This window comes from Dendrobates tinctorius, unplaced genomic scaffold (genome assembly GCF_039654945.1).
Source record: "Dendrobates tinctorius isolate UK_male_01 unplaced genomic scaffold, ASM3965494v1 ptg000019l, whole genome shotgun sequence".
Taxonomy (NCBI): Eukaryota; Metazoa; Chordata; class Amphibia; order Anura; family Dendrobatidae; genus Dendrobates; species Dendrobates tinctorius.
In genome coordinates, this window is record NW_027361687.1 from 49,455,618 (window position 1) to 49,471,855 (window position 16,238).

General features: G+C 49.0%; 1 protein-coding gene across 2 annotated transcripts; it reads left to right on the forward strand.

Annotated features, from left to right (window-relative positions):
• The first annotated feature begins 1,392 nt into the window (after positions 1-1,392).
• On the forward strand, positions 1,393-15,947 carry PRUNE1 (prune exopolyphosphatase 1). 2 transcript variants are annotated; one of them, XM_073566984.1, is made up of 9 exons: positions 1,393-1,530; positions 8,220-8,321; positions 8,517-8,722; positions 8,933-9,117; positions 9,208-9,366; positions 9,710-9,804; positions 9,924-10,079; positions 13,955-14,470; positions 15,341-15,947. In XM_073566984.1, exons 1-9 carry the CDS (start codon positions 1,492-1,494, stop codon positions 15,356-15,358), a joined length of 1,476 nt encoding a protein of 491 aa, XP_073423085.1. In that variant the 5' UTR covers positions 1,393-1,491; the 3' UTR covers positions 15,359-15,947. The 2 variants fall into 2 exon arrangements, with proteins under 2 accessions (XP_073423085.1, XP_073423084.1); XM_073566983.1 differs by having other exon boundaries at positions 13,955-15,947.
• The last annotated feature ends 291 nt before the right edge of the window (positions 15,948-16,238 follow it).

Here is a 16,238-nt window from a genome sequence, read left to right on the forward strand (position 1 = left end):
AGTATCACACAGGAGAGGATTAAATACACGGCTCAGCAGTCAGTATCACACAGGATAGGATTAGATACATGGCTCAGCAGTCAGTATCACACAGGATAGGATTAGATACACAGCTCAGCAGTCAGTATCACACAGGATAGGATTAGATACACGGCTCAGCAGTCAGTATCACACAGGATAGGATTAGATACACAGCTCAGCAGTCAGTATCACACAGGATAGGATTAGATACACAGCTCAGCAGACAGTATCACACAGGATAGGATTAGATACACAGCTCAGCAGTCAGTATCACACAGGAGAGGATTAAATACACGGCTCAGCAGTCAGTATCACACAGGATAGGATTAGATACATGGCTCAGCAGTCAGTATCACACAGGATAGGATTAGATACACAGCTCAGCAGTCAGTATCACACAGGATAGGATTAGATACACGGCTCAGCAGTCAGTATCACACAGGATAGGATTAGATACACAGCTCAGCAGTCAGTATCACACAGGATAGGATTAGACACACGGCTCAGCAGTCAGTATCACACAGGAGAGGATTAGATACACAGCTCAGCAGTCAGTATCACACAGGAGAGGATTAGATACACAGCTCAGCAGACAGTATCACACAGGAGAGGATTAGATACACAGCTCAGCAGTCAGTATCACACAGGAGAGGATTAAATACACGGCTCAGCAGTCAGTATCACACAGGATAGGATTAGATACATGGCTCAGCAGTCAGTATCACACAGGATAGGATTAGATACACAGCTCAGCAGTCAGTATCACACAGGATAGGATTAGATACACGGCTCAGCAGACAGTATCACACAGGATAGGATTAGATACACAGCTCAGCAGTCAGTATCACACAGGATAGGATTAGATACACGGCTCAGCAGTCAGTATCACACAGGATAGGATTAGATACACAGCTCAGCAGTCAGTATCACACAGGATAGGATTAGACACACGGCTCAGCAGTCGGTATCACACAGGATAGGATTAGATACACAGCTCAGCAGTCAGTATCACACAGGAGAGGATTAGATACACGGCTCAGCAGTCGGTATCACACAGGATAGGATTAGATACACAGCTCAGCAGTCAGAATCACACAAGATAGGATTAGATACACGGCTCAGCAGTCAGTATCACACAGGGCAGGATTAGATACACGGCTCAGCAGTCAGTATCACACAGGATAGGATTAGATACACGGCTCAGCAGACAGTATCACACAGGATAGGATTAGATACACAGCTCAGCAGACAGTATCACACAGAATAGGATTAGATACACGGCTCAGCAGTCAGTATCACACAGGATAGGATTAGATACACGGCTCAGCATTCAGTATCACAGGCTGTAGATTAGCTACACCGCTCATTGATTAAGCTCCGCCCCCTCTAGCTGACATCTCCCGGCATGCAGTGCGATGTGGGAGGCTCAATGATACTGAGTATTCCGGAGTCCGGACAGAGAGGAGCGGTATGGAGGGATTCTTGAGGGACTGCAAGAGCGGAATACAGGTGAGAGGGTGCAGGAGGGGTTCCATGCTTCTGTCGGGGTGCAGGGTGAGTGGAGGGTGTCCGTGCGTCTGTGTCAGGGTGAGTGAAGGGTGTCCGTGCGTCTGTGTCAGGGTGAGTGGAGGGTGTCCGTGCGTCTCTGTCGTGGTGCAGGGTGAGTGCAGAGTGCAGGAGGGTCCCCGTGCCTCTGTCGGGGTGCAGGAGGGTGTCCATGAGTCTGTCGGGGTGCAGGGTGAGTGGAGGGTCCAGGAGGGTCGCCATGCCTCTGTTTTGGGGTGGAGGGTGTCCGTGCGTCCGTGTTGGGGTGCATGGTGAGTGGAGGGGTGCAGGAGGGTCGCCGTGCCTCTGTCGGGGTGCAGGGTGTAGGGGTGCAGGAGGGTCGCCGTGCCTCTGTCGGGGTGGAGGGGTGCAGGAGGGTCGCCGTGTCTCTGTCGGGGTGCGGGGTGGAGGGGTGCAGGAGGGTCGCCGTGCCTCTGTCGGGGTGCAGGGTGTAGGGGTGCAGGAGGGTCGCCGTGCCTCTGTCGGGGTGGAGGGGTGCAGGAGGGTCGCCGTGTCTCTGTCGGGGTGCGGGGTGGAGGGGTGCAGGAGGGTCGCCGTGCCTCTGTCGGGGTGGAGGGGTGCAGGAGGGTCGCCGTGCCTCTGTCGGGGTGGAGGGGTGCAGGAGGGTCGCCGTGCCTCTGTCGGGGTGGAGGGGTGCAGGAGGGTCGCCGTGCCTCTGTCGGGGTGGAGGGGTGCAGGAGGGTCGCCGTGCCTCTGTCGGGGTGGAGGGGTGCAGGAGGGTCGCCGTGCCTCTGTCGGGGTGGAGGGGTGCAGGAGGGTCGCCGTGCCTCTGTCGGGGTGGAGGGGTGCAGGAGGGTCGCCGTGCCTCTGTCGGGGTGGAGGGGTGCAGGAGGGTCGCCGTGCCTCTGTCGGGGTGGAGGGGTGCAGGAGGGTCGCCGTGCCTCTGTCGGGGTGGAGGGGTGCAGGAGGGTCGCCGTGCCTCTGTCGGGGTGGAGGGGTGCAGGAGGGTCGCCGTGCCTCTGTCGGGGTGGAGGGGTGCAGGAGGGTCGCCGTGCCTCTGTCGGGGTGGAGGGTGCAGGAGGGTTGCGTGCCTCTGCGTCGGGGTGCTGGGTGAGTGGAGGGTGCAGGAGGTTTGCCTTGTGTCTGTGTGGGGTGGAGGGTGCAGGATGGTCGCCGTGCCTCTATCGGGGTGCAGGGTGAGTGGAGGGTGCAGGAGCGTTGCGTGCCTCTGTCGGGGTGCAGGGTGAGTGGAGGGTGCAGGAGGGTTGCGTGCCTCTGCGTCGGGGTGCTGGGTGAGTGGAGGGTGCAGGAGGGTTGCGTGCCTCTGCGTCGGGGTGCTGGGTGAGTGGAGGGTGCAGGAGGGTTGCCGTGCCTCTGTGTGGGGTGCAGGGTGAGTGGAGGGTGCAGGAGGGTTGCGTGCCTCTGTGTCAGGGTGCAGGAGGGTTGCCGTGCCTCTTTGTCGGGGTGGAGGGGTGCAGGAGGGTTGCCGTGTCTGTGTGGGGTGCTGGGTGAGTGGAGGGTGCAGGAGGGTTGCGTGCCTCTGCGTCGGGGTGCTGGGTGAGTGGAGGGTGCAGGAGGGTTGCGTGCCTCTGCGTCGGGGTGCTGGGTGAGTGGAGGGTGCAGGAGGGTTGCCGTGCCTCTGTGTGGGGTGCAGGGTGAGTGGAGGGTGCAGGAGGGTTGCGTGCCTCTGTGTCGGGTTGCCGTGCCTCTTTGTCGGGGTGGAGGGGTGCAGGAGGGTCGCTGTGCCTCTGTGTGGGGTGCAGGAGGATTGCCGTGTCTCTGTGTGAGGTGGAGGGTGCAGGAGGGTTGCCGTGCCTCTGCGTCGGGGTGCTGGGTGAGTGGAGGGTGCAGGAGGGTTGCGTGCCTCTGTGTTGGGGTGCAGGAGGGTTGCCGTGCCTCTTTGTCGGGGATGCAGGGTGAGTGCAGGGGTGCATGAGGGTTACTGTGCCTCTGTGTCGGGATGCAGGAGTGTCGCTGTGCCACTGTGTGGGGTGCATGGTGAGTGGAGAGGTGCAGGAGGGTCGCCGTGCCTCTGTGTGGGGTGCAGGGTGAGTGTAGGGTGCAGGAGGGTTGCGTGCCTCTGTGTCGGGGTGCAGGAAGGGCTCCAGGCGTCTGTGCCAGTACAGTGTACACAGCCCCCCCCCCCCCCCCCCCCCCCCCCTGCTCTTCCATGTGACACTGCGCTCTGCCTTGTACCCTGTCATCACACAGACCTGTCGTGCAGGGTATGAGGCAGTTACCCCGGTTTTCGCTCTGCCTTTCACCTCCTACACGTTGCGCTCAGGCTTTTGACACTTGGTCAGGGCTGCTGTGAGCCGAGACACTGACCCTTTTATTTCTCTCCCTCAGAGTTGTGACTGTCATATGATCTGCAGGAGCCTCAGGAATAGAGCATGTGCACAATTGCTCATACATAGGGTGGAACTACCACAATATGGACAGAATGAATATGACGTACTACAAACTCCAGAATTTCCAGTGTGGCTCCCATGTCCCCGTTTTAGCCAATCAGATCTCTGCTTTCATTTTGTTACCTAAGCTGGGATCTGAGTGGTTGCTATGGGTGACGCTACCTGCACTGGATTTCCCTATTTACTAGTAAGGCCGTTCCTTAGAAATGGTGGCCGGCGGCGCTTGTCACTGCTGGCAATTTTTGTATGGTCGCCTCTTAACAAAATACAGGAACATAGCACGGGGGGGGCTCCCATTTTGAAACCTTATGAAGCCAGGCTTAAAATATTGCTCTGTGGAGACGGCCAGCTGGCATCTGCCACATACCTCTATTTTTACATCGGTGCGTCTACTGATAGGATTTCATGGCTCAGTGTCTATTTTTTTCCATCTGTAATCCTCAATGTAAAATGTGGTCATTACTGGGAAAGCTGGGGGATACAGGTGGCCATATTTGTGGTTAGGTATTACTGGGAAAGCTGGGGGATACAAGTGGCCATATTTGTTGTGGGTCATCATTTCTGGGAAAGCTGGGGGATACAGGTGGCCATATTTGTTGTGGTTCATCATTTCTGGGAAAGCTGGGGGATACAGGTGGCCATATTTGTTGTGGTTCATCATTTCTGGGAAAGCTGGGGGATACAGGTGGCCATATTTGTTGTGGTTAGGTATTACTGGGAAACCTGGGGGATACAGGTGGCCATATTTGTGTGGTTAGTTATTACTGGGAAACCTGGGGGATACAGGTGGCCATATTTGTGTGGTTAGGAATTACTGGTAAAGCTGGGGGATACAGGTGGCCATATTTATTGTGGTTGGGTATTACTGGGAAAGCTGGGGGATACAGGTGGCCATATTTGTTGTGGTTAGGTATTACTGGGAAAGCTGGGGGATACAGGTGGCCATATTTGTTTAGGATACCCATTACTGGGAAAGCTGGGGGGATATAGGTGGCCATATTTATTGTGGTTGGGTATTACTGGGAAAGCTGGGGGATACAGGTGGCCATATTTGTTGTGGATAGGTATTACTGGGAAAGCTGGGGGGATACAGGTGGCCATATTTATTGTGGTTGGGTATTACTGGGAAAGCAGGGGGATACAGGTGGCCATATTTGTTGTGGATAGGTATTACTGGGAAAGCTGGGGGGATACAGGTGGCCATATTTATTGTGGTTGGGTATTACTGGGAAAGCAGGGGGATACAGGTGGCCATATTTGTTGTGGTTAGGTATTACTGGGAAAGCTGGGGGATACAGGTGGCCATATTTGTTTAGGATACCCATTACTGGGAAAGCTGGGGGGATACAGGTGGCCATATTTATTGTGGTTGGGTATTACTGGGAAAGCTGGGGGATACAGGTGGCCATATTTGTTGTGGATAGGTATTACTGGGAAAGCTGGGGGGATACAGGTGGCCATATTTATTGTGGTTGGGTATTACTGGGAAAGCAGGGGGATACAGGTGGCCATATTTGTTGTGGATAGGTATTACTGGGAAAGCTGGGGGGATACAGGTGGCCATATTTATTGTGGTTGGGTATTACTGGGAAAGCAGGGGGATACAGGTGGCCATATTTGTTGTGGATAGGTATTACTGGGAAAGCTGGGGGGATACAGGTGGCCATATTTATTGTGGTTGGGTATTACTGGGAAAGCTGGGGGGATACAGGTGGCCATATTTGTTGTGGTTGGGTATTACTGGGAAAGCTGGGGGGTACAGGTGGCCATATTTGTTGTTGTTCGTCATTTCTGGGAAAGCTGGGGGATACAGGTGGCCATATTTGTTGTGGATAGGTATTACTGGGAAAGCTGGGGGGATACAGGTGGCCATATTTATTGTGGTTGGGTATTACTGGAAAAGCAGGGGGATACAGGTGGCCATATTTGTTGTGGATAGGTATTACTGGGAAAGCTGGGGGGATACAGGTGGCCATATTTATTGTGGTTGGGTATTACTGGGAAAGCAGGGGGATACAGGTGGCCATATTTGTTGTGGATAGGTATTACTGGGAAAGCTGGGGGGGATACAGGTGGCCATATTTATTGTGGTTGGGTATTACTGGGAAAGCTGGGGGGTACAGGTGGCCATATTTGTTGTTGTTCGTCATTTCTGGGAAAGCTGGGGGATACAGGTGGCCATATTTGTTGTGGTTAGTTATTACTGGGAAAGCTGGGGGATACAGGTGACCATATTTGTTGTGGATAGGTATTACTGGGAAAGCTGGGGGATACAGTTGGCCATATTTGTTGTTGTTCGTCATTTCTGGGAAAGCTGGGGGATACAGGTGGCCATATTTATTGTGGTTAGTTATTACTGGGAAAGCTGGGGGATACAGGTGACCATATTTGTTGTGGATAGGTATTACTGGGAAAGCTGGGGGATACAGGTGGCCATATTTGTTGTGGTTAGTTATTACTGGGAAAGCTGGGGGATACAGGTGACCATATTTGTTGTGGATAGGTATTACTGGGAAAGCTGGGGGATACAGTTGGCCATATTTGTTGTTGTTCGTCATTTCTGGGAAAGCTGGGGGATACAGGTGGCCATATTTATTGTGGTTAGTTATTACTGGGAAAGCTGGGGGATACAGGTGACCATATTTGTTGTGGATAGGTATTACTGGGAAAGCTGGGGGATACAGGTGACCATATTTGTTGTGGATAGGTATTACTGGGAAAGCTGGGGGGATACAGGTGGCCATATTTGTTGTGGTTCATCATTTCTGGGAAAGCTGGGGGGTACAAGTGATCATATTTGTTGTGGCTAGTTATTACTGGGAAAGCTGAGTTAAGATGGTGGGCAGTATTGCCGCCATTAGAGACCTCGTGGCTGTCACCTGGCTTTTCCAGAACACAACACAGCATAGCACATGCAGATGTCTGGGAGAGTGGGGTGACTTCCTGACTCCAGTCAGCAATCTTGGTTTTTGCTGTGATTAATGAATGTTTTTCTGTCGGGCCTCATTACTTTTCCACTGGTGATCGCAGATTTCCTGTGTACACGTGCCGCTCTTTCCATTTCAGCTCCATTAATCTTTTTTCCTTTCAGCTTTAAAGGGGTCAATTTCCAAATAGTGCTTTTCCTAAATAAATGAGGCGAGCGGTGACACATGGCGCAGTGTGTGCGCTTTCTTTTTCGGACATTAGGACTTTAGGTCGCGCTCCATATATCAGTTACTTAACTGTTCTGTAAACACATTACATCTCCACGTCTGCAGCTGCAACTCCCAAGTCTTTACCGTATCCCAGAAACGGCAGTGTTCTCCAGAATCGTCCCTCATCTGTCGGTATATCTCAGTTTCTGTTAGCATGCAGAATCAATTGCATTGATGGAACTAAGTGGGTATGTTACCGTCCCTTTAAAAATTAAAGGGACTGTACGGTGAAAAAAAACTAGGAGCAATTAGGTCTTATATAATGTCTGGTTTCTGCTTAATACTTTTTTGTATTTTAAAATCCTCAAAAAAGTATTTCAATCTCCTAAAAGTTGTCTTTGTATGTCTCCATTTTGTGACCTGCTTAGAAAATGTGACCAATAGATTCATTAAAAGAGACGGAGCAAATTCTAATGGGGCCAAGAGTGATAGAATATCTGTTGCTTTGTCGGTTTTTACCATAATGGGGACCAAACAAGTTGTAGTCTGACCCCCTTTATGTAAGCCCCACCCTTCTGAATGCACTAGCAAATGATGCATGTTGGCCATGGATTATGGCAGCAGGACAGCTCCTCAGGGGCTATCGCCTTGGTGTTTTAAGATCTTAGATGTCGGGAGCACCCTGATCTGTATGAACCCATATGTACCTCAGATGTTGGGGCCGGATGTGATATAGGGGTAATGGCGCCTCCTGTAATCTGTTTTATTACAGTGACGTATAGTTAAGTGCCTGTTATGTTTGTTCTAGTGGGCGAGATTACACGAGCGGTGTAATACAGATAATGGCGATAGCCCGGCATGCGATTTGTCATTTAGAGTGGCTTTTATTTTGCAGGGTCTTTTTTTTTTTTTTTTTTTTTTGTAAGGCCTTTTTACACTGTTTTCCTGTTAAATTGTGCAGATTTCTAAAGGTACATCACACTCTATAACGGGCCGTATGACAAACTGTAAGGCTGCCATTACGGCCCCTGTTTTGTCGAACCCTTATTTGATGGCCTGCCCATAGGGCTTGTCGTGCTGTAGTGTGGTAAATATGTCACGGAAAGTTTTGAGTTTTATTTAATGTTTTTTTTTTTTTCCCCAGAATAATCATGGCGGAGAGGAATTCCATGTGGTCCTGGGCAATGAAGCCTGTGACCTAGATTCCATGGTGTCAGCCATCACACTGGCGTATTACTTGGCCAAGGTGAGTGTCTATCCCATATCGGGACTATTATTACTAACCAAACTACTAAACCCGCATTCCCTCATGCTGGAGGAAAAAAACAAGTGAAAAAACAAAACCTGGCTGCCATCAGCATGATCCGTTACTCTCTTGTTTTGATGAGTCCGGATGGACCGGATTTGCACACTGATGATATTTCTTCCTCTATTACTGTAGACGTCTTCCAGCAAGAACATTGTTTTCGTTCCGGTGCTTAACATCCCCCGTCAGGACTTTCCTCTCCGAACAGAGAGTGCATTTTTCCTCAAAGAAAACTGTCTACCGGAGGCGCTCTTGATCTTCCGCGATGAGATAGACCTGGGCGGACTGTATGAGGCAGGCCAGTTGGTGTTGTCGCTGGTGGATCACAATGTGCTGCCCAGGTGAGGGAGCATCATTGGTGGCATCTCAGAGCATCCTCGCTGAGTGTGCCAGCTGCATGCGATTGCATGGGAGTGGGCAGAAGGCAGAGATGGTTTGTTACCACTGCTGCCTACCTGATGGCTGAATGAGCACTGTGCGTGCAGTACAGGAACTAGGTATTTTTCTTGTATTTTTTTTTTTTATGTCTTACAAACCATTTTGTCGGTCAGGGCGGACTCTTTCATGGAAGATGTGGTAACAGAGGTCATAGACCACCACATTGTGGACAGGAGCCCGTCTCGTAATTGCCGGGTTACCGCAGAACTGGTGGGATCTTGTACTACTTTGGTAGCAGAGAAGATCCTGCGGGAAGCCCCTCATATCCTGGACCCTCAAGTGGCATCCATGCTCCGTGGTAAATCCTCTATACTCGGTGTTCGCCTGGATTACCTAACTTGCAGAAAAGTGTCATGTCGAGTGAAGTATTTATTCGTTATCTTCACAGATGCCATTGTCCTGGATTGTGTGAACATGGCACCCGCAGCTGGGAAGGTCACCCCGAAAGATACGGAGTACGTGATAATCCTGGAGTCGAAGTTCCCTGACCTGCCACCGAGGGGCGCTGTGTTTGATTCTCTTCAGAATGCCAAGTTTAATGTGTCAGGTATCGCTGAGATATTCTGCTTGAATATATGAGATATTGGCCCTTTGGGGTCTTATGGCCCAGACTCAGGAGCTGTATAAGACGGCATATGTTCCGATCACGGCTGTTCAATCGTCTGGATGGTGCTGTTAACCACTGATAGCGGCATATGAATGGTCTGGTTGCCGACTCCCATCACCAGTGACGCATTCGCTGGGCTGCTATAAGCCTGCTGGAGGCCTCCATAACTACTATCTTGGCCTTAAATTGTGACATTTCACAGCAGCTTTGGGTGCAACCAGAGAAGAGAACAGCAGGTGACTATCTCTGAGGAGCTGGATGTATTAACTCATTTATTGCGCAGGTCTAACCACAGATCAGATGCTCCGCAAGGACCTGAAAGTCCTGGTCGGTCTGGATATCAGGTTGGCCATCAGTGCCATATACATGGACATCGAGGTGAGTGTGATAAGCAATTGTCATCATTCGGGGGAGGAGTAGTCAGGCTGGATGTCCGGCCCGCACCTAAGGCAATGTTTTTCCGCTCTCGGTTCTCTGCATTTTTATTTTCCTCTAAGGAGTTCCTCCAGAGGAAAGACATGGAGGACGAGCTACAGGATTTCTGTCAGAGACACCATTACAACGTCATTGTCGCCATGGCAATCGCCTTCACCAGTGCCGAGCCAAGGAGGCAGATAGCTGTCTACAGCCTTCAGGGGGTGCTGAGAGCAATGGTAAGACAATACATGGGAAGGTGTAAACGGGGGGTCAAGGCGGTCAGCCTGCACGCTTCCTGACCAGTGATATCCAATATGGCAGCCGCCCAGACTCCTCTGTGGTCATTTATCAGACATATCAGTCAGGAGTGTGGGCTGGAGCTGGCGGCCATCTTTAATTTGTTTATCTGACGTTCCAGCATGGTGGAGGAAAGCGACAGATAAGCACTGTGTGTGTTCACGAGGCAGGGGCGGTTATATATACAGGGTGGCGAGGACACGCCGTGGACTTTGCTCCTGTCTGTCACCTCATGGTATGTAAAAGCTATATTTTCTGCGGGCATTGAGTTCTTAAAGGGCTCCTCTGCCTGAGCAGAGTCAGGCCAGTGACTCCAGCAGCAGCTCTCCCTCCTGACTCTTCATACACATGCACACTCTGCTCAAGCGAGTGCGCTTGTGTTCTCAACAGGAACAGGGGGAATCAGCCGACCTCTGATAGCCATATTCACAACCAACTTCTCTCCCTTGACGTCTGCTGTCAGGGGAAATAGTCGGGAAACCCTCCAAATACATCAGGTGATCAGTATGTCCCACCAACAAGAAGCATTGCCTGGTCTCCTCAAGGAATTTATTTATTTTTTATTTATTTTACTCATTTATATAGCGCCATTAATTCCACAACACGGTACAGAGATTATCAGCGCTGTCCACATTGGGGCTCACAATCTAGTGTCCTTGTCAGTATGTCTTTGGAGTGTGTGTGAGGAAACCCACGCAAACACGGGGAGAACATACAAACTCCTTGCAGATGTTGTCCTTGGTGGGATGACCTTACTCTTCAGTGACCAAGAGTATTCTGAAAACTGAAAACCTGCAATGGGTGAAAGCGACCACTAGAGGGAGCTCTGACACTGGTAGCTGAGGACCTCCATAATTGTAGTAATTTTATAAGAACTTAAAAAAAACACTGTAACCTTTTTTCATTTATTGGCCTGTACATGCTAATTATATATTTAGATTTTTAACAATTTTTTTTTTTTTTTTTTTTTTCTCACCATCCCCCACCCTGTCTGCCCACAGGGCTGTCATACCTCCCTGTAACTGGATCTGGGTCATTCATTAACTTGACCAAAGTTTAAACTTTCAGCTTTGAAACATGAACCTGGGACATTTGCTTATTTTCACACAGACATTCCCAACAAGAAGCCGTAACCCACAGTCAGCCGTAGGTGAGAAACAAGTAGACGAGGGGTAGTTGTGCGGTGACTTAAATATGGATTATAAAATGTTAACTTCCTCCCCCTTTTCCTTGAGCTATATTGGACCTCGGCATTTATCTAATATTTATGACCTGTCCTGTCGAGATGCATAGATGTCTGAGATAAGAACACCCCTTTAATACTCCCCACTAATGGCCATTGTGGCAGACTCTGGGTATTCCTCTGACTGGCCACCGTGTAATACCGCATGTCACCTGTCGTGGCCACTGTTGGGTGAGATGCTTAGCTGGCTCATTTTCCTAGTTCATCTTGGTATGCTGGTATCAGGACTTGCAGTGAATAACTGGGCACCCAGCATCTTTAACCCCCACAGGAAATGGGCATTTCTCTTTTTTGTACGCTTTCCTTTCTGTTTTTCCCAGCATAACGAGACCATTTGTTTTATTGGAAATCGGGTGGGGGGGGAGACACAATTTTGCCATTATTTTTTACCTGACAGCATGATTTTCTGGGGTAGTATAAAAAGACCCATAAGTTTGAGACAATGGCCAATATTTTCATAAAATGTACTAGCTGAAGAGCCCCGCTCTTTCCGGGTATAGTAACTAACTACGGTTAGTTATAACAAATTATAATTTTATATATATAGATAGATATAGAGATATTGATATAGTGAAGAGCCCCGCCCACTCCGTATAGCCACATTCACTATAATTGTAGACAGTCAGGTAGGCGACTTCAAAGAGAGCGCCAGGCTGGCGGTGGGAGTAGGAACAATGAGGATGGTCTGCTGCAGCTCTAGCCGGGTACCTCAAGAGAGGGTCAGACAGGATAAAAGTAAAATAGACCGGTCATAAGGAGCGCAAGTGACACAGTTCAGCTGGTATTAAAAGTCTTCATTTGTTTCCACAACGCGTTTCAATGGAATGGCTCCATCTTCCTCAGGTGGCAGTGATAACTGCCACCTGAGGATGACGGAGCCATTCCGTTGAAACGCGTTGTGGAAACTAACAAATGAAGACTTTTAATACCAGCTGAACTGTGTCACTTGCTCTCCTTATGACCGGTCTATTTTACTATTATCACATTCACTATAATATCCCACATCCCGTCAGCCAGAGCTACCGGACTACTACCCTAATATCCCACATCATCCCGTCAGCCAGAGCTACCGGACTACTACCCCCTAATATCCCACATAATCCCGTCAGCTAGAGCAACCGGACAACTACCCCTAATATCCCACATCATCCCGTCAGCTAGAGCCACCGGACTACTACCCCTAATATCCCACATCATCCCGTCAGCCAGAGCCACCGGACTACTACCCCTAATATCCCACATCATCCCGTCAGCCAGAGCTACCGGACTACTACCCCTAATATCCCACATCATCCCGTCAGCCAGAGCTACCGGACTACTACCCCTAATATCCCACATCATCCCGTCAGCCAGAGCTACCGGACTACTACCCCTAATATCCCACATCATCCCGTCAGCCAGAGCTACCGGACTACTATCCCTAATATCCCACATCATCCCGTCAGCCAGAGCTACCGGACTACTACCACTAATATCCCACATCATCCCGTCAGCTAGAGCCACCGGACTACTACCCCTAATATCCCACATCATCCCGTCAGCCAGAGCCACCGGACTACTATCCCTAATATTCCACATCATCCCATCAGCCAGAGCCACCGGACTACTACCCCTAATATCCCACATCATCCCGTCAGCCAGAGCTACCGGACTACTACCCCCTAATATCCCACATAATCCCGTCAGCCTGGGGTCAATACCAAAGCGCAGAGTGGATTTGCCCTGACTTGCATACCAATGATCCCTTTAATAGAACCCTGGGGTCAGAATCAAAGCACTGAGTGGGAACGGTCCTTAACGTCCATACCGGGGATCCCTTTAAAAGAGGCCTGGGGTCAAAACCAAAGCGCTGTATGGATTTGCTCTGACTTCCATACCAATGATCCCTTTAGGAGGGAAGATGTGCCTATAGGATGGAGGATGTGTGATGTGTATATGGGCACGGGAGGGGGGGGATTCATTTGTCATGTGCTCTGTGCTCCTTTTTAGGGAGCAGACAATGGCTGGGAGCGTATGTTCCAAGGGATGCTAGATTTCTCCCACCATGTCAATGTCTGCTGAGGTGTTGTCAAGTGGGAAAACTTGCTCATAGCAACCAATCACAGCTCAGCTTCTTTTGAACAGCTCTGGTGAAATGAAAGATGCTTCGTGATTGGTTGGTGATACACACATGCATACATTCAGTTTTATATATATAGATTATCATTTTGTAAGAGGTTATTGTTCAGTTTGATGGAATTTGGCGGAATGGGCTTGTAATAACAAGCACTATTACAATTTACTGCCAATTAAAATTTGCAGCCGTTCTTCAGAAATTGACACTTTTGTTTACAGCTCGTTGCTTAGGAGACCGGCCACTTTGGCTGTCTAGTTTGTAAGCACTGGCACTGGCCAGCTTAAAAACAGCGCTTGCAAGCTTGACTGGAAGAAATCTTGTAAGCACTGCATACATTCTGCTGTCTTGCAGCCGTGGTCTGTTTCCAAGGCATCTAGTTATAAACCAAAGCGTTACAATTTAAATAACAGCTGAAAATTTTCCTTTTTTTTTTTTTTTTTTCTTTTCTGTATTAGGTGAGTAACGTTCTGGAGCAGGCCACATCGCCAGATCTGGAGCTGTCCCCTATAACACACCATTCTTGTAGCCACGTTACGGCCTACAGCCAAGGCAACACCGTCGCTTCCCGCAAGAAAGTCCTGCCGATCCTGAAGGACTTCTTCAAGAAAAGGGACAGCGAGGAAAGCAGCGGCCGACCCATGCAGTCTTTCCAGGGGGCCGAGGACTGTAAGGGACATCCTGAATTTATGGATCGTCATGTGGAATATAATTCAGAGATGAGCGAGCGGCACGGAGACCCCGAGGAGCAGTTGGACAACCTGGACGTTTGCGGTGGAGATGAAATAAAGGGCAAAGGATTCGGAGCCGGGTTCAGCAGACAGATGGAGGCCGGACTGGAGGAGGACAACTCCTTCCCACCAACCCCTATGAACAGTCTTGTGGAGGGTTGTCCCCTTGATCGGGGGCTGCCAAAATTGACTGCGGAAGCCATTTTAGAGCGGATCAACCGTATCACTGTGGTAAATTCTGAGGTAAACTCCACAACTGGAAGCCAATGACGAGGCCAAAATCCCAAATGAAATGTCTCCTACCAGAAGAAAAAAAAATATTGCGGTGTTACTCGAGAGCAACGCATTACTTATTTTTTATATAATTTTTTTCTTTTTTAAATTTGGAAATTTTAGGTTTTTGCAGGTTCGGGTTGTGTTCCATGTTAATTACCTCAGGTCAGGAAGGGACTTTATGGAAAATCTTTCCTAACATTGTCTGTTTGCTTGTGACAGAGTGCATGCTGGGAGCTTTTCATGTTAAAATGTCGCAAGTAACCCTTTGCCCTCCTCCTTTTGACGTGAAATATTTATTATCTAATATTTAATGGCGGAAGTCATTTTGTAGAATGAGCCTCGTTTCTTATACGGTACAGGAGGTAATCAAAATGGCCGCCGGAAGTGTCTGAAAGTCTGTCTTTAGCAACCACTCACAACTCTGCTTTCATTTTACATTAAAAAAGAAAGCTGAGCTGTGATTGGTTGCTATGGGCAGCAAAGATAGGTGTACAAATTTGATAGGCTGGTGGAACAATGCAAAAATGTCAGCTGTTGCTAGGTAGAATACCGTAGGTATAAAATGATTTTCATGGATGGTGGCGCCATTATGTCCATGGCTTGATACATGAAGAATATAAATAATGAAGCACAAATATAAAAAATAAAATGTTCTAATAATGCAACTAATAATATGTTCTGCGTGATTCCTGGTAGATTGAGGTCTCTAGGCCTATATGTAGGGTAATATATAGTCAATTTAGGACACAGACCATTAATAAAGGATTAACCTAATGAAAACTGGAAAACTTAGACATGACTACTTTTCACCCCAATATCTCACCCTTAAAATTCCAGGTTCGCAGGGGTTCGTGAAGCTGAGACACAAGGCACTGAATGTTGGGGTCCTCACACAATAGAGTTGCTGTAGGGGTCTTCGTTCCTGCCTGTGATAGAACAAGGTGGTCACCAGGGACTTTCTTCCCCTGTCTTACAAAATACCGGCTCTGCGGGGGCTGGATTAATTATGCAGAATCCCTTGAAGACCTGACTGGTCGTGTGACCATTCCTAGTCCCTTGTACTGTTTGGGACATGTGTTGCTTTTTTTTTCCAAGGTGGAATTGGTGGTCTCTAGCGAGGTGCGACAATCAAATGTGGTGAAACTTAAAGGGCAACTCCCACCTAAAGGGTTTGTAGTCATGGCTCTGCCCACTGTTAGTGACATCACTGAATTGTAATATGATGTAAATAAAATTTATAATTAAAGGGAAGCCTTCCCACAACTGTTCTTAACTGTTTTTAAGAGACATTCAGAGGGGATGGCACACTACGGGTCATTTATCGTTGGTGTAAACGGCCAGTACCGCATACCCATGACCACACTTCCTATGTTCTGTTTCTGCCCATGTCTGGTTTTGAGACTCTGGATGTGATGTTTAATAAATGAATACTTCCTCCCTGTTATGTCATGCATTGTGATTTTATTACACCCGATTACACAGCATACCACGTGGCACATCACATTGAGGTTCAGGTATTGCTGGGATGTGCTGCTGTGACCGAGGCAGAGAGCTGCATTTTGTAGTCTGCCTCCTAAGCATTCAAAAGCCATGATAGTTTTTGGTGTTTTGTAAGTGGTTAACACACACACACACACACTCACACTCTCTCTTCAGGCAGCAGTGTGCTCTCGTCACGTGTCAGGACGGGCTGCAGTTTGAAGAAATGCAGTAATCAATGTGTCTCAAATGACAG

Coding starts and splice junctions, on each gene's coding strand:
- PRUNE1 (XM_073566983.1), top strand. CDS start 1,492: ATGGAGGGATTCTTGAGGGACTGCAAGAGCGGAATACAG. Junction 8,322..8,516: donor TGGCGTATTACTTGGCCAAG/GTGAGTGTCTAT, acceptor CTATTACTGTAG/ACGTCTTCCAGCAAGAACAT. Junction 9,367..9,709: donor TGCCAAGTTTAATGTGTCAG/GTATCGCTGAGA, acceptor TTTATTGCGCAG/GTCTAACCACAGATCAGATG.